The sequence below is a fragment of the Haliotis cracherodii genome, unplaced genomic scaffold, assembly GCF_022045235.1.
Source record: "Haliotis cracherodii isolate W230 unplaced genomic scaffold, xgHalCrac1.p SCAF_18, whole genome shotgun sequence".
Lineage (NCBI taxonomy): Eukaryota > Metazoa > Mollusca > Gastropoda > Lepetellida > Haliotidae > Haliotis > Haliotis cracherodii.
The window spans coordinates 8734099-8754707 of NW_027266273.1; the positions used below are offsets into that span (position 1 = coordinate 8734099).

Below are 20609 nucleotides of genomic sequence, written 5' to 3' on the forward strand. Positions count from 1 at the left end.
TTTCCAATATGTCCATCAACCTCATTTAATTGCCGCTATGCATGAAGATCTGACAAAACTTCCATTATGTCTATTGGCATATTTGATTTGAGGCTGCTGTGTCATGTGATTTTCTGATCAGCCAATCAGTGTCTTGGCTTCTTAGTTCTCAGTTTGAGCGAGTGATCCAATCATATCTGATACAGTGTTCCCTCAATACGGCTCTAACTCTGTTATAGCGCGTGGTAACGCATGGCTCCCAAAATTTACTTACATTTTTAATGAACTTCAGTATTTTAGATGTTTTTCCCCATTTCAAAAAAATATTATCGGCTGATCACCGTGAGTACATAACACCAGAATTCGCTGAAGGGATACAATGTGGGTTTTTTTAAAGCACATAACACTTGATAAATATTTTTTTATGTTATGAATAAAAAACAACTACTATTCTAATCTTCTTCCAAACTCTGAAATTTGCATATTAGATTGTGTTAGGTAGCAGAGCATGTACTGTTGTGTTGGCCATCTACCCTCTCCGACTCATCCTCAGTTAAACCACTCATCATCTATAACGCTCATCAATTATTTGGACCCCAAAGATAGTGTTGTAGCGAGGGATCACTATCTGTTTCTCTAAGCCGAATATAAATTGCTGGTTCTGAATGGAATAATAAACACTGAGTTGTTAATATTCTTGTAGATATTAAATGCATATAGAATACTAAACGAGCTCCTGAGTAATACAAATTTTCGAAAGCAAGTAAATATTTCTGGTATCTGACAAGCAAAAGTTTCATAAAATTGGTATTACACACAATGACTTTTTTAAATTTCACTGTCATGTGTGCATTGGCAGACATCTACCGATTCACAGATTTTCCAGTAGAGTTTAACAGCATACCACTTAAAACACGTAAAAAGTTGATACATATTATTATATTAATCTAATGCCATACAACTGCGTACCTTTAGAATTCAGGGGTCCGTTCCTCAAAGCTATCGTATACATAGCGCTACGATTATCGTAACTCACATACTATTGCATAGACTTACAACTGTCATTATGCTATGATCGCCTGCACCACAAAGTCTACAATCACGTCACAATACCCAATGATGTAATTTGTGGAAATTTGTTGCAAGATCCACCAGCGAAACAATGCCATCTGACATCATCCTAGCAATAGGGGGTCATTGAGTGTGCATAAGCTCCTCTCAGTGATCTACATCCCTACATGCAATGTCAATGAATAAGCCCAGAGATGTTGGGAGTTTTCAATATATGTTAAACTTGCTCCCGCAGTACACAAGCACATGCTTTGTTATTACACAATGTGTAATACAGCTGTATACTATGTTTATTAAACAGGTGATCTCTTCACAGGCAAGTAATAAACCGTATCAATAAACCCTGTGATGGCATTGACATTAAATAAGTGAAGGATTGAGTATTTGTTGTTTGGTGTAGATGTTGGCTATTAAAATCCTAAAAATTCCTGAATTGAGGTGATAGAGAAATGAACCCATATTGTTTTAGACATGTGACGTTTGGTTGGCTCAAAAACCTACGCATCCTTCATTTAACAAAGTTCACTTAGGCTTCACCAGATGTAATTTCCTGTGCAGTCATAGACACTACCACTAGTCCGTTGGTGTGAGACAAGTGAAATTCTTGGAAGGCTATTTGTTTTATCCTAAAATCTAGTTATTTTACATAATGATAACCTGTAGACTAGTTGGAAGTGACCAATGGTCAGCCACTACTGAGGAGGGCTTGTCAGATGCTGATGCCAAGAGGAATTTATCGCAGTAGAAGATCTGATTTTAGTAGATGAACATGATGTCCAAGTACCATCAGTTCACAAACATTTGCATTCCCATTTATGTCTTTACTGATTCTTTTCAAATTAAGCAAACAGTTTCCAGCTAATAGAACAGGTGCAGATTTTCTGAGAAAATATGAATTTTTACATGTTTCGAATTGTTTTTAACTTCAACATTTCTGCGACCTATAACTTCATGGGTTCTTTTCAAACTGAGGGTACAGTTTCTATGACAATAGGAGAGGTGCAGTGCAAAGTTTGATTTTGTTAAGTAGATATTCTGAGAAAATATTGCTTTTTCCATGTTTTGAACTTAGAAATATGTTTGGGTCGATGTCAGGGGTATTAGTGAGCCCTACCTACTTTTTGCCATGTTCATGTTGTTTCAAGTTAACAGCTGATATTTTCAATAACCTTTGACTCAATACATTTGTAATCCCATGAATATATGTGTACTTCAGGTCCGAGTGCAGTTCAAATGGAGAGATGCCTTTGATGAAGGGGGTTTCTTGGCTGGGAAAAGAACACTTGGTAATATTTAAAAGTACACAAAAATTGTTTACACACTTTAAGAAGTCACCTGGACATTGAGGTGTCATAATATATTCTCCTCAAATTTTGATTCACTTTGCAAGTTGAACAAGCACACATCACCCTATTTGATTTTAATGTATGTTGATACATGTATTAAGCATTTCCTTTGAGTAGCCATGTGTTGGGTTGTTCTTAAATACTCTTTTTGTTTTCAGCTATTGCCTCTGGGTTGTATGAGAAGATATGCATGCTGTTCAACATTGCCGCTCTGCAAACACAAATTGGTGCAGTACAAAACCAGGACAGTGACGATGGACTTAAAACCTGTGCCAAACTCTTTCAGGTAGGGCAAGTAGGAAATATGTATGATGACATGGCAACTTATTTATTATGCTTATTGGTTTTGTTTGTTTGGTTGTTTGTTTCGCACTTAGTAATAATCCAACTATATGACAGCTGTCTGTATATAAGCCGGTCTGAATGACACAAACCGGTGATTGACATCATGAGCATCAATCTGCACAATTTTGGTACGATGACATGCATCAGATATGCTTGTCATAAGAGGCGAAAGGGTGATCAGGTTTGCTGACTTGGTTGATGCATGATCGATGTTCATGATGTCAATCACTGGATTATCTGGTTCAGACTCGATTATGTACAGACTGCCGTCATATAGCTGGAGCATTGCTAAGCGCGGCATTACACAACAAACAAACAAACAAACAAACAAACAAAAGAAATCACAAATGACTATGTAGTGTCCCTTTGGGATTCTGAGTCAACAGTTTTTGTCATACACAGGGCAACTGAATTGATCAGAACCTGTGAAGATCCGGGGTAGAATAGGTCTTCAGCAACCCATGCTTGCTGTAAAATGCAGCTATGCTTGTCGTAAGAGGCAACTAACAGGATCAGGTGGTCAGGCTCACTGACTTAGTAGATGCATGTCATTGTATCCCTATTGCATGGGACATCAATCACTGGATTGTCTTGTCCTGACTCCATTATTTACAGACCACTGTCATATAGCTGGAAAAATGCTGAGTGCGGCGTCAAACAACAAACAAACAAATTGATCAGGTGTTCAAGCTTGGTGGCTTGGTTGATTGTATTTCATCATACACTGATGGCATGGGATGGTGCTCGTAACATCAATCACTTGTTTGTCATGGTCCAAAGTCGATTAATAACAGGACACCATCTTAAAGCTGTAATAATCGCAACTGGTGATTAGCAATAAACAAGGCATCAACTTATTGTAAAGACATTATTTTAACCTTCTTCCCCACCCACCCCCCCCACCCCCACCCCTCCTTGCTGTTTCTTGATACAAGGAGTTTCTCAGCTCAAAAATGTCAAAAACTTGCATAAAACTATTTTATATGTATTGAAATTACATGTATATTACTACATCATATATATATGTGATGTTACATTTCTGTGCAGCAATCAAGTGGAATATTTGCCCACATGAAGGACATTGTGTTGTCACATGTGCAGCAAGACCCGACCCCTGACCTTAACCCCGACACTCTTGGGGCACTCAGTGCACTCATGTTGGCCCAAGCACAAGAGGCTATATACAGGAAGGCTACCTCAGGTATGTTGGAACACTTTGTACCGGGAGTTTATCAGATAAAATTACTTTGTTTGGAATTTAAAGGTATTGTTTTGTAGATTTGCTACCTTTTCAATTTGTGATCAGTAATGTAACATTTGTTCTGACATTACCATAAGTTGCAACACTTGTGAGTGCTCATTTTATCATTATAATGTGCAGGCTTCTGTGATTTAGTTGGAATATTGCTGACTGCAGCAATAATGCTTACTTCAATCAATTTGTGATTTTGTTGCAGATAGGATGAAGGATGCTATGGTGGCCAAGCTGGCCTACCAGTGCTCTGAGCTGTATGCTGATGCCATGAAGCTGATGCAGCTACACTCCATCAAAGAATTGTGGCCAAAGGTCAGAAGCTAGCCAAGTTCATAATGCAGACTTACCTCCCTTTGGCAGTTATTGTCAGGGTTCCTCCGTTGTCCAAATACACATCTTGACTCATCTACAGCAAATTAATTGATATTTGGAAAATTATGTAAAGCTGTTCAGCAAGATTATTAGACGTTATTAGGAGTGTAACAATATATCAATCGGAATTTAATATGCCAACAGTATCATCAATCATATGCATAACAATTGATAGTTTCAAATTAGTTATAAATAATACATATATTATGAGAATTTCAAAATTGTCTGTGTGTTGCTGAGCAAGCTTTACAACAACTTCAGATTAGAGTTACTTCCCTTGGGTTTGAGTAGCAATGGAGGAAAATGGCCGACTTTGAGATTGTCATCTATAATTTATTCATTTCTATGACATTGATTAATATAATTATCAAGCCTTCAAGTTGGTTAACTACCCTCGCAATAAGATTGCAATAGTGTGGACTTCTATTGGAATAGAATCGCAATAGTGAAAATAGCCCCAATAGTCCTCCCCAGACATTATGTATGTGTATGCTGTATGGCACTGAGACAACAAGTGTCACGCTGCAGAATTTACCCTTGCATAAGGCCACAGTAGACTATCAGATTTTCTTCCAAAAATATTAAGAAGTGAGTCAGGAGGCACTGTATTTGTTTTATGTTAAATGTTTTCAAACAAACTGTTACAGTTATCTGTGTACATTATGAAGGTCAACACTTGTATTTCACGTAAAGCATGACTTGGTGGGACGACATTTATTGTGTATTATAAAATGAATGGGAATGAAATGTTAGAATATGCAGGCATCACATAATGATCAATGTCAACTTCCATGTATCACAAAACAGATAGTGTTGATCTCCTAATTTTACCATTTAAAGAAATAAGAACAACGATTTTCTTGGTATAGGTACGTGGGGTTCGATGAATGATGTGAAGCATGGTGTTTGATTGTGTGATGGTCAGGCATTAACATCTACTAATTAATTTATTATTGCCTTTGACATGTATTTGTAGTAAATTAAAATTTGTACATCGTAGGAGTGGATCCCGTGTGTAGTGATGAAGCAAGCAGCCTTCCATGGCTTGGCAGAGTTCTACCAGAGCAATGTGGCTAAAGCAAACAAGAGCTATGGAGAACAAATTGCAAGGCTGAAGGTATGTACATTACATTCAATTTCCAGATTCTCAGATCTTTGCAATGGAGACCGCCTCCGTGGTCTAGTGATAGAGCATTCGCCCGGAGAAAGCAGAAGGTCTGGAGTTTGATTCCCGACTAAAAGATGGTACTTGTTGTTATCCTGTCTGGCGGTCGACATTAAGGGGCTAAAACAAGGACTGGTCGGCTCGGAGTCAGTATACTGTGTCTGAGTGGGGTGTTCATGTTAAACTGCAGCATGGTATCTCAGTGAGCTAGCACTATAAATCGGCATCAGTCCAAACTAGTACAAGCAGCCACGCAAACACACACACATGCATGCATGTCGCTATATAAGTGCAATAATCTTGGACGCGACGTTAAACCCAATTTCACCTCACCTCACCTCACCTCTTTGCAATGGATGTCCAGTCTCAATGTCAGACAACCAAAATGTCTTGCAGTGATGGAAATGAAGCCTGAAGGTCAAGGAGTCCATGTTATAACCCTGACGTTAATAGTTCAAGATTTTGTGGTCCCTAGATTCAAATACTATAGCATGAAATCTCAAGGAACCCACAACCCCCTTTTGTTTTGAACTGCCGTTATGAATAATTATTAACGCTCTCTGAACTGGTGATCTCAGTATCTTTTAGTGATGCCTTACAAGCTGTAGTATCAATGAAAACGGTATCCTTGACAAGTTGTTTGACAAACGTAATAGCACCAATGTTGTATTGATGTATACTACTCGAAAGAAGCTAAGGACCACCTGTATCTTTCATATCACAATAGTTAATCTGTCCTTAACTTGTTTTGAGCAGCATATAAGGATGCTGAAATCCATGTCAACTCATCCTTATGGCGATCTCATTCTCAAGTAGGCACTGATGGTGTTTCATCCATTTGGGTTAGAATAGGTCTTCAGCAACCCATGCTTCGCGTAAAAAAAGTGACTATGCTTGTCTTAAGGTGCGACTAAGGGATCAGGTGGTTGATGCATGTCATCGTATCCCAATTTCGTGGATCGTTGTTCTTGATATCAGTCACTGGATTGTCTGGTCCAGACTAGATTATTTATAGACCGCCATCATATAGCTGGAATATTGTTGAATGCAGCATTAAACAACAAACAATTGCATAACAATTGTTTCATCCATTACAGCACGCCCAGGAGCTGCTGAGTGCTGCTCAGTCCCGCGGCGGTCAGACCTTCTGCTTTAGAAATGAGCAGGGGAAGGTGCAGCGGGAGATGGATGAAGCTGTAAAGGACAACAACTTCATCTACCACGACAAGGTGCCTGACGTGAAGACTCTCCCTATCATAGGCAAGGCTGCTGTGGCCAAACCCTTACCTGTTCCACAGAAATTCTCCACCAACTTCACAGGTAGTTAAGTTAGTTTATAACAAGAGTGTGTGAGTCATGCTGAGTTTATGAAACTATTGCCCTTGCTCTTTCTTGGGACATAGGACAATTCTGTTCATGCCCAAGTTGCGATTCTGAGTTAGAATTGGTCCCCAGCAATGTATGTTTGTCGTAAGCGGCGAACAAATGGATCAGGTTGTCAGAGAGTGTTCCTTGGTTTGCAAGACATCATTCCTGATGGTGAGGATTGTTTACTTGCAATATCTATCACTGGAATGTCTGGTCCAGACTCAATTATTGCAGCATGCCGTCATAAAGCTGGAACATTGCTGTGTGCCTCATTATACAACTGACAAATAAGCCAAACATTATGTGTGCTTTGCTGTGTACTCATTAATCATTTGTGTCAAACAAGTAAGTGATCATTGAGAAGGATTAGAAAAACAAGAAAATTTCAAGTGACCTTTAATGATATGATCCTGATTTGATTTTTGTTCATGCTAGTTTCATAAATTCATTGAAAGTCATAAAAACAATAAAATGAGGAACAGGTGGCTAAAAGGTCTGTTGTCTATAGATTCAAATTATTGAAATTCTCCTTTGCGTCAGGATAGAATTGTTAAAAATAGATTTCTGACTAAGAGAGATTATCTTCAATCTGAAGTTAATTCCTAGAAATTCATCAGATATCTTGCTGAGGAAAGACATTATATATATATGTGTATATGTAAGTGAATTATGTTTTCTATTCTGTGTTACAGACCTCTTTGAGAAACTAGTGCCTTTAGCTGTCCATGATGCCATGACAGCATTTGAGAATAGAAAGGCCCAGATTGTCAACATGGAGATTGGGAGGTTGCGAGAATCTACAAATCTCTTGAATGGGTGTGTTCCACTTTTACAATGTCTCATGTACCCAGGGTTTTACCTTGACCTGCGAAAATATTTACTTCCACTTCGAGATTTCCTCCCACATCAACCTGACACACCATGATATCACTCAAATACTGTTGAAAGCAGCACTAAGTCATCTCCCTCACGAGAATTCATCTGTTGATTTATTACTTGACATTACTTCTCCATATGGATCATACAAACTGATCTGTTTCAGTGTGCTGACGTCCCTCAACCTGCCTGCTTCCATCGAGGATCTGGCTGGTGAGAAAGTGCCTCAGTCTCTCACAGAGAAAGCTCAACAGATGCAGGAACAAGGTGGTGCTTCATACATCTCCAAGCTCATGAATGAGCTGCCAGCTCTACTTACCCGTAATAGGGAGATTCTTGACGCTGTGAGTATGATGTTTGGTGCTCACGTCATGGGGTGCAGTTAGGAGAAAATCCTACCATGTTTGGAAATCTGAGGTAGTCTAACTGTAGATAAAATACCTCTATTTATATTTTGGAACTAAGCACATGGGGTGTTAATTCAGGATGAAGAAACAGTTTGTGGAAAGTATGATTCCACACAGTCCCTCCCGATTCAGAATAGCGTTTGCACCATGCTTTTGGGAACTCCAGTTATGAAGCGTGTTTGTATTGTATGATTGGTATCATTACTGTATTTATTTGGCCATGTTGTCCAAACAAGTTCTGTTTATTATCCCCCCCCCCCATAGCAGAAGAGGGTATGAGAACGGAGTTCATCCACCTGTCCATCCTTCCGTCTCAAAGGCGACAAATTTTATGAAAACTATTTAAGTCAGAGAAATAAAATTTTACACACTGATGTTACTTGTCATGATCTCAAATAAATTTAAAAATTGGTGTCGTAAATTAATTTTTACAGAATTATGGCCCTTGCCCCGTGCTTTTCAGCTTATTGCATACTGCGTGAAATGGGGACAAGTTTTCTATGAAACTTCTGTAGTTACATGAATGAAAGTTTGCATGCTTATCAAATCCATTGCACTGCTTTTTAAATGGCCGTGTTGATGTTGACTACAGACAGTATCTGACTTGCTGTGACATACATATGCCAAGTTTGTGTTCAGACTGCAGCGAGACATTTCACGATGATGAGAGTGTCACTTTAATAACAAGGTGTGGCCCAGTCAAGCAAGATGCTGCAAAGTTGTGTCCCTTAGGTGTGCCAGAAGCCTGTGATCATGGGTTCGATTGCTTGTTAACCCTGTTTGTTTCATGATTTGTCGGCACCTCTCCTGTGCTTTTGGGTTTCACAACAGTGGTGAATGTATAGTACCTGCTTTCCTTCCACAGGAAGCTGACACACTGTGATAAAATTGAAATACTCAAATATATCAAAGCGGCATAAAGCCACACTCACTCACAAATGCCATCGTGTTTTTCAGACTGTAGCTGAAATGGACAGTGAAGAGAAGTCCGACACTCAGCTGCGAGAACAGTTCAAAGAAAAATGGACCCGAACACAATCCGCCCAGCTGACAAAACCCATTCGAGAAGAGGCCACGAAGTATAGCACTATCCTGTCTACAGCCACCCAGGCTGATGCTGTTGTTCGGGAGAAGTTTGACAAACACAAGGAAGGCATTGTGTTGCTCTCCAAGCCTCTGGTAAGAGACCAATCTACAATCCATATGACAACAGTTTATGATTTTAGTCATTTTTAAGCAGGGTCAACTGACCAGCACATTCTTTTCTACAGGGCTAGTCATGATATGCCCCACATTTTTAAACGATATTTTTCTCCCTTAAAGATCTGGGTTAGAATTGGTCTTCAGCAGCCCATGCTTGTCTCAAGAGGCAACTAATAGGATCGGGTGGTCAGACTTACTGACTTGATTGATCCATGTCATCATATCTCAAGTACATTAATTGATGCTTATGATGTCAATCACTTGATTGTCTGGTCCAGACTTGATTATTTACAGACTGATGCCATATAGCTGGAATATTGCTGTGTGTGGCATTAAACAACAAACAAAACAAAGCAGATATTTTTTCCAATAATTGAATCCTGTAAGTAAATCTATGTATGATGATGATGATGTAGACGGAGCTTGAGGCCTCCCTCCCAGCAGGCAGTGGTGGCAGCAGCCTCCAGACCAGCCCCCCAGTCAAGGAGTTGAGGTCGCTCATGCAGCAGGTGGAAACAATCAAAGCTGAGAGAGAAGCCATTGAAAGCAGCATCAAGGATGCCAGCTTTGACATGGGTGAGGCTGCACGTCACTGTTTTCCTTCCTTGTAGATTCATTCATCTGTGATTTGCTTAGCAGAGTTACATCCCTTAGTTGTGCCTGGATGTAATGATAGTGGGTTCAAATCTGAGATTTGCCCTGATTTTGATTTTGGGTTTGTCAGCTCTTTTTTAATAACTATGCTCTGATTGAATTCCAAAACAAAGTTATGGACATTGACCCATTTAAAAGCTGCTAAAACATGAGGTCATCCTGACTGTTAAATGGTTGTTTTAAGTTAAAACAAATTTTATGAATACCTCAACTAGCCAGAAAACATAAACCCATGTGGACAAGGAATGTTTCTAAAGACGTTAGTTTTTATTGAATGATCTACTATAGTCAGTACATATTCCTTGTGGTATCCATCTAACAGTGTCGTCCTTCATGTCGGCTCTGGCTAGCGAGGGTCTGGTGAATGAAGAGAGCATCTCAGTAGAGGAGCTGGACCGTGTATACGGCCCTCTGCGGGAACAGGTGTCAGACAGCATCCACAGACAGGAGAACCTGCAGGCCAGGATACAGGTACCCGAGCCTTAGAATTTCATTATTTTTCAGACTAGTCTAGAAGACAAGTGGAAATCTTATTTCACTAGTCTCCAGAGTTTGTACTTAGTCCTGCTGGAATGAGACAGAACTGTTTACTGTGTTTACATTTTCTGTCAGTTTTATTCAGTTGAAATTTGTAGCAAAATTAAAACACTGAGAACTGGTTTAAAATTATAGCCCTCAAATGCTACTAGTCAGTGAGGACTCCAGTCACTGGATTTTTACTTGTCCTCAGCACAATGTAGTAGTCACGGGCTAGTGGGCTAGCATGAATTTTGAAGAATGCATCATCAGTGGCAGGATCCTCTGATTGGGTTTGAATCCTAGGAATGGGTGCTGTCCATATGTCCTTTTGTCCATCCCTCACGTTTTGTTTCCTAGAGTAGAACTCAAAAACCATGAGAGATATCTTAACCAAACTTGGCACATAGATAGGTCTAGTGGTGAACTTCTGCCTTTTGATAGTTTGGAATTTTTGAAACATATATTTTTGAGTTTCCAAAGCAATGACTTTGACATAGACTTAAAATGGCAGTAGTGCTCGTTTCCGGAGCAGGTCTTGAAAACTGTACACTATTTCTTGTTTTGCACACATCCAGATATGAGATGGGGAAATGAGTATTCATGCTTCTTATTCTTGTGTTTGACTTTCAGAATGCCAACACAGACTTCAGCAATGCCCGGTCCTCCAATCAGTCAGCAGCCGCTCGAGAAGCCAAACTGAAGGAGCTGCAGGCTGCATACAACATGTACATTGAACTCAAGGGAAATCTGGAGGAAGGAACCAAGGTGGGTGTGTTGGCCAGGGCAGAGTGCACTCCATCAATGGGGTTGTATTTGGTCAGGGTAGGTGGCATAATGCCACAGGATTCTGTGCTGGTTTCAACTTGGGTATTGTGGGTCAATGGGGTACTGGGTGGAGATGGTGTACTGGGTTAAATTTGGGTGTCATGGGTAGGTACATTGGGTCCCGATTGCGAAATCAGACCCACCGGAAGTGCTTGTTAAATCTCCCAACAGAAGAAGAAAAATGGCACTGAAGGGAGAAAGACTTTGCTGGGCTAGAGTTGGGTGTCATGGGCCCATGAGGTACTGAGGGTAGAAACAGTGTGCTGGGTTACAGTACCGTGGATCAATGTGGTAGTAAGAGGAGACTGAGTAAAGATGAGTGCCATAAATCTGTGAGTTAGTGTGTTTTTATGCTGCTTTTAGCAATATTCCAGCAACATCATGACACCAGAAATGAAAGACGCTTCAGCTAATAGGCTACCCCACTGCCCCACCATCAACATATACATGTGTTTGATAGGGGATAAAGAGTCTGCTTGGCTTGTGTTGAGGACTCAGGAGCCATGGAAAGCCACAGGTGGGCGGATAGAAAAAATGCCTGAGTAGAGTTGAGTATCCTACATCCGAGAGGTAGTAAGGCAGAACGAAACATGTTCTCCACATAAGCCTGTCTGTTGTTCCAGTTCTACAATGACCTGACTCCACTGCTAGTCAAGTTACAGTCCAGAGTGATGGACTTCTGCTTCGCCAGGAAGACAGAGAAGGACGAGTTGATGCAAGATGTCCAGAAGCAGATCGCCAACACCAAGTCCCAACCTGCCCCACCCACCCCTACATACCAGGGAGGACCTGGTCAGTCAGCGCCCCCTGCAGGTAGGCTCACCATGTGTTGTCTCCCCTGGATGTGTTCTTCTGTATCATGGACTGAAGCAATATCCAGTGATCTGACATATTATATTCTTGCACATTAATCTTGCATATGCAAGTATGTATGTTATTTGTTCTGGGAGAAATTTTAAGAATAATACAAATGAAAATAGTTACTAAACAAAATGAATGTTATATCATGTTCCTCAGTGCATATAAATCTTAAACAGAAATATTGATATTTTTTTTATATAGTTAGTTGTAATGTTAATAGCACATGGTAACTGAAGATATAGATGGGTATTTGTGGGGTACCAGTAACAAGCATGGCAACTCTGGATAGTGTCTTCAAGTTCCATTTCTTTGTTAGTGTGTTTTGTTTCTTTGATCTTTCATCTGTTGAAATTTATCTGTTTACATTGACTACCATTCATTAGGTGATATGCACACTACGTAACTTATCAAAGAAGAAGCCAAATGTTTCTGTTGCAGTAGAATTTCTAATGAAGATTTGCAAATATTTCAGAGATGAACATGTTTCTTTCATAAGCTACTTGTCAGTGTTGAGTGTGGGACAGGTTGTGTGGAAATGTTGTCATACTAATAGTATTTGAGTAATAGTATCCAATACTGCCTTGGGAATGGCTCTATTTCATTTATAGTGTTATTTTTCATCTGCTTGTGTTTCCATCAACACCAGTTTGTCGTGTTTAAGGCGGGGGCACAGGGTCCAAATCATCTAAGGTGTTGCAATTCGCTGTACAGAGCTGTGTCCCTGATGCATCCGAGAAACCAATGATCATGGGTTCGAATCCTGGTTCGCCCTGATTATGTTTCTAGGTTTGTCTGCACCAAAGCCTCTAAGATCTGTATAACTTTGGGCTTTCCTTCCACATCAACATGATCAAGCTGACATGCTGTGGTATAACTGAAATACTGTTCAAAGTGGCACTTAACCTAACCCCTACCACATTCAATTATGTTTAGGCTACCTTGCAGTTTGAAATCATTTTTTTTTTTAAATCAGATAAAAATGAATTAGAATTGTTATTGATTGCAAATATACTTTGTCATCATTTATTTTTATCCAAATTCTGTCATTTGCAGGCATGATGTACTAACTATCTATCACCTCTTCTTACTACAGTGATAATTATGTCAAGTTTAGAATGTACCTGTAGTTTCATGTAACTCAACTAGTACATCCACACACATGTTCTGTAGGTGTTAACAAAATGACTTCTCATTCATTCCTTGTTTATCTGTCGTTTCCTCATTGAAGGGGTTACAATTTGTAAAATTTTCGGATGGGTTCATATCGTCTAAAGGGAAACGTCAGCCTCATCATATTTTGATGTCAGATGTCTATGTTGGTTCATGACCACTACAGCCCATGGTTAGAGATTGAATTTTGATCCTGAAGCATCTGACACTACTTACTTGTAGTCCATCTAAATGAACTTATAATTTAAGTTAAAAAAATATTTAGACCTCCAAGTATAGCCCTGGTAAGAATTTGAAGACAGCATATTGTTCATCATTTTACTAATTTGACTGTCATACACTGATGATAAATCTATTCAAAAATCGAATACTTTCTGCAAAAAATATTGTTCTTCTTCCACTATTTTTTCCTTGAATTAACAGCTAGTATAGGAGCATTGCAAACTGGAAGAAAACCTTGTTGCCTTCATACTCTACCATGGTTACATTGCATCATTTCTCTACAAAAATATTTTGAGATGTCCACATTATCCAGATGAAGATAGACAGGAATGAAACAGAAGTTGTTTTCTTGTTTGTGATCATAACGTATCTCTCCTTCTTCAGTTACCTTTTGTTGTGATTTTTCTGTGTGTTATTTGAGTGTTGCTTCTGTTGTTAGCTCCTGATTCCAGCAGTTCAGGTGCTAACCGTGTCCCCCCGCCCCGCCCCCCTCCTCCGACCCTGGGGGTGGGGCAGCCTGGTGCACCATCAGCTCCTCCTGGTCCCGCCGCTGCGGGTACGAACCTCTTCATTTCATTTCCCCAATACTTTTCTCTTTCTATTTCATGCTTAATTTTTTTTAAATTACACTACTGTGTCTGTATTTTGTCAGATGTAGTAAATGGTACTTGGTGTGTAATGTCTTATGACTGCTGGGTTAGAGGTACTTAGCTTACTTACTTGTGGCTATATTTGTTATGGAAAGGTTTTTACATGACTTGCAACTTAACACAAAACTGATACAAATGCCTGTTCATCATCAGAGGAGGTTGCAGCTCATCACTTCCTTGTATATATTGCTACAAAGGGTATGGAGGATTTTGGGGGGCAAAAGAATTTTGGTGTATTACTTGATATAGGTTTAGGCCTGGAAAGTTAAGCATGGCTGTTAAAACCTAAGTGCTATCCTTGTCTTCCTTTGACTGTAATTTTACAAGCTTTTGCCCCTTTTGCTGAGCTCTCAATACTATCACTGCCATCACTCACAGCTCCCCACAGTGCAAGGTGAACCACAACAATGCACGGAGTTAACTCGGAACAAACAGTTTAAAAACAAATGATGACTGTCGTGATGCCGAATACTGTTTCTGCAGCTAAATTAATTTCTTAGCTTGTCAGTTTGAATTTCTATTACATTTCAACTGTCATGTAAATGGTTTAATAAGAATGTAAGGGGGAAGTTGGGTGCTTTTCCGTTAGTCTGCTGTCTTAAACCAAACAACAAAAAGAAAATTCATCTGGGAAAAAGTAAGTCAGTCATAAACCTTTTCAAAGTTCACAAAGTTCACCAATAGACATATACACCAAAATATAACATAAATATATCTCTACATTTGGGGTTAGATAGCAAGTTTCAAGATTCTTGCAATGATTGTTTGCACACTGGTGTCATGAGTTCAGATGGAGCTTGGTAGTTTTACATGCCTTTCCCATAATTCATTAAAATCTGATCCTGTGTTTTAGTGTGAGATTCTTTACGTTTGAATGCATGGTTGTTTGAGCATAATGTAGACATGACATGCTCAATACTGTTGTGTATTGCTTTTAACAACGAATTCCAAAAAGTGTTTTACCACCTTGAGTAGGAGAATTTGCCATCAGCTAGTCACTTCCTTCTTCCCAGATTTGTCATGTTATCAGACCTTATGTAACCTTGGCGTGATGTCTTTCAATCAAATGTATGTTCACTTACGTTTGATTATCTAGAATGCTGTGGTTTTTTTGCCACATATTCTGCATGGCATGTACCACTAAATGAGCTCTTTGTTGATTGTATCGAATTACATACGTCTGATACAAACTTTCCAGGGTCAGCACCTCCCCCAGCAGGTGCCCCTCCTGGCACCGCCCCACATCAGAACCCCTACCCCGCCCCAGGTTACCAGCAACCTCCGGCCCAGAACTATGGTAGGTGCCCCTGGCATGACATGTTGTTTCCCCGTCACCTGGGTCAAGCTGTACGAGCGTGTCGGTGTCTTGGCATGACAAGACCCCATGATGTGACCTTGACATTGCATGTGGTTGCTTCCCTGTCGTCATGGTCACACAAGTCAAGCTGTACAAGTGGGTTGGTGTCTTGGCATGACAAGACCCCATGATGTGACCTTGACATTGCATGTGGTTGCTTCCCTGTCACCATGGTCACCCAGGTCAAGCTGTACGAGCGTGTCGGTGTCTTGGCATGACAGGACCCCATGATGTGACCTTGACATTGCATGTGGTTGCTTCCCCGTCACCATTGTCAAGCTGTAGGAGCCTGTCGGTGTCTTGGCATGACATAACGCCATGATACGACCTTGACATTGCATGTGGTTGCTTCCCCGTCACCCAGGTCAAGCTGTATGAGGGTTCTGGTGTCTTGGCATGACAAGACCCCATGATGTGACTTTGACATTGAATGTGGTTGCTTCCCCGTCAACATGGTCACACGAGTCAAGCTGTAAAAGTGGTTGGTGTCTTGGCAAGACCTGACCCCATGATGTGACCTTGACATTGCATGTGGTTGCTTCCCCCTCATCAAGGTCACACGAGTCAAGCTGTACAAGCGTGTTGGTGTCTTGGCATGACATGACCCCATAACCAGGCTTTGAGCTTGATTTGACCCTCACATGTGGTTGCTGTCATGACACCTGGATCAGGCTTTTCCAGCCAGTTGGTGTCTTGGCCTGCAGTAACATGACCAGGGCCATGTTCCACAAAGAAATCTTAGCGCTTCTACTATTGTTGTCTGTGTGGTCTATGGGTCTACGAAAGTCCAAGAGCTAAGATTGCTTTGTGAAGCAGAACCCATGCTGAGCTTTGCATGACCATGACAGTAGTTTTGATATTGTGCACATTAGTATCAAGTTTGGTCCAGAGATTCCAGGCTTCAGGATCATGTATCATGTATCATCTCCGGGGTGCTGTGGCAGTGATACTAACCCCTTGTTGCAATGTTACGCTTCCTGTGAACCTGCTGTTGTGTCAATGTGCGCCCCAGTTTGTTGTGCCGTTTAAGGTATTTTTTCACAGGCTTGATATAACAGGTGCATGGTTCAAAATTAATGGGTGTCCTTTGGTATTTGCTGCTATAGCATTTGAATCTAGGTCTCCCTAGATTGTGTAACATGAGGGTCATGACAAGACCCCTTAACTTCCATGCTTGATTCCCAACACTTATGAAGACCCATGCTTGACGTAAAAGGTGACTATGCTTGTCATAAGAGGCGACTAACGGAATCGGGTTGTGAGGCTCGCTGACATGGTGGATGCTTGTCATCGTATCCCAAGTGCGTAGATCGATGCTCATGATGTCAATCACTGGATTGTCTGGTCCAGACTCGATTATTTACAGACTGACGTCATTTAGCTGGAATATTGCCGAGTCCAGCCTTAACCAACAAACAAACAAACAAGTAATACACGAATAGGTGTGACTGTGTTTAGGAATACATTTAATTCCAATTTGCACCAACTCGCTGAGCAATTGAAGGGTTTCAGTCCAGAGTATTAGTGGCTTGGTGTGATGGTTCTTTCTATGCATGCCTGAAAATTGCTTCAATCTTGATGCTTGATGCATTAATGCATTAATGCAAGGTGGTGATGGGTCGTTGTCTTTGCATGCCCTGCCTGTATGGTCCCTCCAACATGACAGCAGCCAGGACAGAGATCGTCCCACTGGTTTCACTTCCTTTATTACCTCTTCTCACAGTATCGCACTTGCTGATCTACTTGCTTCTTCATGTTGTCTGCCTGCATGCTCCAGGTGAACCCAGCAGTTCAGCAACAAATAACCCTTGTTGACTATCTATAACTAACCAGTATGTTTGTTGTCTTTTCTAATTCAACTCGGGAGGTGAGCCCAATGTATGGTACAACATCTACAAGATGTCATTGTTTTGCACAATTATTTATTTATTACGTTTAATATCTGGTGTAAACCATCCTTGGTAAGATGTGATCCTTGATTATCCAGTGTATCACATTATTCTATTATGATGAGATCTGTAACCTTCACCACCTTAACGTCGTTCTGAGGCAAATTTGAAGGCTAAAAATATATGTCCAATCAAATTACAATGTTCTTTCACGATAAAGCTTGCAGTGATTTCACCAGTTCTCGTCTCATCACAAATACAAGCTGGACATCTTGTACCTTGTGGACTACTTCCCTCTGCCATCTTACCACTTAGGAAAGCTATAATGGAGGTCTATACAAAATTCACCTTTACAATTTGATTGGTTATTTGTATCATGTAATAAACCGGCACTACCACTGTTTGATTACAGCCTAAGATTTGTGCATGTATTTCCAGCGGGGTACGGTGGAGCACCCCCTCCCCAAGCGGCAGGGCAGCCCCAGGGCTGGCAGGCCCCCTACCCTCAGTACCAGCCTCCAATTGCCATGCCTGGCTCCTACAACCCCTACAATCCCTACATGGGCTACCCTCAGCAGCCCACCTACGGACAGGGCTACCCCCAACAGCAACCCCCTCAGTACCCAGGGCAGCAGCCGCCAGCCGGGTATGGGGCCCAGCCTCCCCAAGGGCAGTACCCAGGATATCCCCAGCCAGGGTACCCTCAACAGGGATACCCTCCACCTGCCCAACAGTGGCGCTGAGCATGATGGGATACGGCTAGGGGAGAGAACTCTTTCGAGTGACAGTTGTGGACAAACTGGGACTCTTTGGGGATTTAATACACTCACATATGTTGTGATCTGTATCAAAAGTTGAAGGAAATGTGTTTTATACTCTCTCGTTGCTTGAAGATACATTTGGAATAAACCTCATGTATAGCTGTTAAATAGTAGTCTATTTTCATAATCTGAAAATAAAGTGATTGCATTAGACTAATTTTGAAAGTAAATTAGATTTGCAATGTTATCAAATGAGTAAGGAGCTAATGGTCATTGTCTTTTCATGTTAGTCTCAATTTAAGCTGTATTAGACTCTTCTTGTATTGGCTGAATTATCTCCCCTTGACCGCACTGAATACACAAGTTCCAGTTAGCAATAACTTCAGTCGACATTACAGACTAGTCTTCATCATCAAGTTAACAGCATATATGTTCAGAGAATTTTTAGTAATTAATGTTTTTCCCATTCTTCAATGTTCTTCGAAAGTCTTCAACATCAAATTTAGTTATAAACATTATCTATTGTTGAATTCTTTCTTTAATATTCAAGTGTTATTGACTATGGTTTAGAATTAGTATATTAGTATTTTCAGTGTATTTGACTCATCTACTACTACATCACATGCTGCATGACCTTCTCCCATCTTGTAATCACCCAAACAGAATGAAAGAATATTTTTGGGCTTACTTTGACTACACTTTTACAATAGCATGTTGGATGGCTGCTTTTTGTTATTTTATGTGTTTATTTTGCAAGAGCTTGTCACCGTTTCATATAGACGTGTATACACTTGTCTTTCATGTTAGAGTATCATGGATTCTTATGATAACATTGTAGTCTTGTGGTTGATTGGTGCGATTTTAAATCAGGACACCACACAAAAAAGTTGTTAAGTTTATGTACTTATTGTGCTATGATTAGAAACGTTGCTCCCATTGTGTTGCTTGTGGCAATGGTCTGTGAAGATTTCGTGGATCTGTACAGGAAACAGTTGATATGGACTCGGTACAAACATTTTGGTTTTTTTCTCTGTTCAGTTCAGACATTCAATTGTTTAGTAATGTAAGAGAATGGTTCAAGCCATACACTGTCCCATGATAAGTAAAATCAGGTGTTGAAGGCAACAGCTGGTCAGGTTTGGGAAACAATTCTCCATTATCACAAGCTTGAAGTTTTAAACAGTCCCTTAAGTCTCTTAAACATGGTGATGAGAGTTTTGCAGTGTGAAATTCAATGTTACTTCTACTGTTAGAAGTATGTGTTGTTCATTCCCAGTTGAAGCCATCTTAACATTACGATTAACTAATTTTTCTTTGCAATATATCCATGAGATGATGTACGTCAGATGGAGATTTCAGGAAAGCTAAAATTGAAATATGAAGTTAGAATCTGTACAATCAATGCAGACAGGTGACATGTATTTCACCTTTTCTTTATTTCAACGTGACATTTCTATATGCAGGTGGTAGTACCTTCATCAAGCAAGTGACCTCTTGTCTAATGAAGATAGTAGCACCTGTACTCAAATGTTACATTGAAGCAATGATGAAGAAGAAATTCATGTCAGCTCCGTCCCCGATCTCAACAATGACCAACTATTCTGATCACTCCTACATCTGTACTCGTCTATAATGATTGTTAAGGTTTTGATTCACTAATCCTCCAGCCTCCCACTGATCTTATCTTCTCTGTGATGCAACTTTGTGCTCTTATGCAAACTGTGTGATGTTACAATAAACTCTTCAATCATGTCTGTATATATTTGCACACCAGCCTGTACATTTCCTATTGCCTGTGAGGACAGGACTATGCTCTGTCTGCTCTGCTAAGCTGATATCCAGTTGGTGTTGTCATTTTGTACATATAGAAAGTCTATCAGCAAGACAGGTTTCTATTAAATAATTCATACAACACAATGGTGTCTTTGTTCTTTTGTGGAATGTTTAAAGATTGGACTTGGGTGAGGTTTGGTTGGTTACAATGTCTGACATGATGACTGTGTGACATCTTACCCAGACAGGATTGTTGCCTGTGTAGTTTACTTAGGACCTGTGAACATCCGTGTTAGAGTAGGTCTTCAGCAACCCATGCTTGCCGTAAAAGGCGACTATGTTTGTCGTAAGAGGCGACTAACGGGATTGGGTGGTCAGGCTCGCTGACTTGGTTGATGCATGTCATCGTATCCCAACTGCATGGATTGATGCTCATGTCAATTACTGGATTGTCTGGTCCAGATTCAATTATTTACAGACTGACGTCATATAGCTGGAATATTGCTGAGTGCAGCGTTAAACAACAAAAGAACAAGAAGAA

General features: G+C 40.3%; 1 protein-coding gene across 4 annotated transcripts in view; it reads left to right on the forward strand.

Moving 5' to 3' along the window:
• Positions 1-20206, forward strand: part of LOC139465744 (programmed cell death 6-interacting protein-like) — a 29066-nt gene extending 8860 nt beyond the window's left edge. Inside the window, exons 3-18 of one of the 4 annotated variants that reach the window (XM_071247582.1) lie at positions 2267-2336; positions 2555-2682; positions 3789-3942; positions 4199-4308; positions 5369-5485; positions 6631-6853; positions 7594-7717; positions 7944-8121; positions 9142-9363; positions 9804-9963; positions 10364-10512; positions 11191-11325; positions 12009-12198; positions 14078-14194; positions 15487-15585; positions 17973-20206. In XM_071247582.1, coding sequence (XP_071103683.1) covers positions 2267-2336; positions 2555-2682; positions 3789-3942; positions 4199-4308; positions 5369-5485; positions 6631-6853; positions 7594-7717; positions 7944-8121; positions 9142-9363; positions 9804-9963; positions 10364-10512; positions 11191-11325; positions 12009-12198; positions 14078-14194; positions 15487-15585; positions 17973-18277 — 2481 coding nt within the window. In that variant the 3' untranslated portion in view covers positions 18278-20206. The remainder of the gene's footprint in view (positions 1-2266; positions 2337-2554; positions 2683-3788; positions 3943-4198; positions 4309-5368; positions 5486-6630; positions 6854-7593; positions 7718-7943; positions 8122-9141; positions 9364-9803; positions 9964-10363; positions 10513-11190; positions 11326-12008; positions 12199-14077; positions 14195-15486; positions 15586-17972) is intronic. The other 3 variants (XM_071247584.1, XM_071247585.1, XM_071247586.1) reach the window with 3 other exon arrangements.
• The last annotated feature ends 403 nt before the right edge of the window (positions 20207-20609 follow it).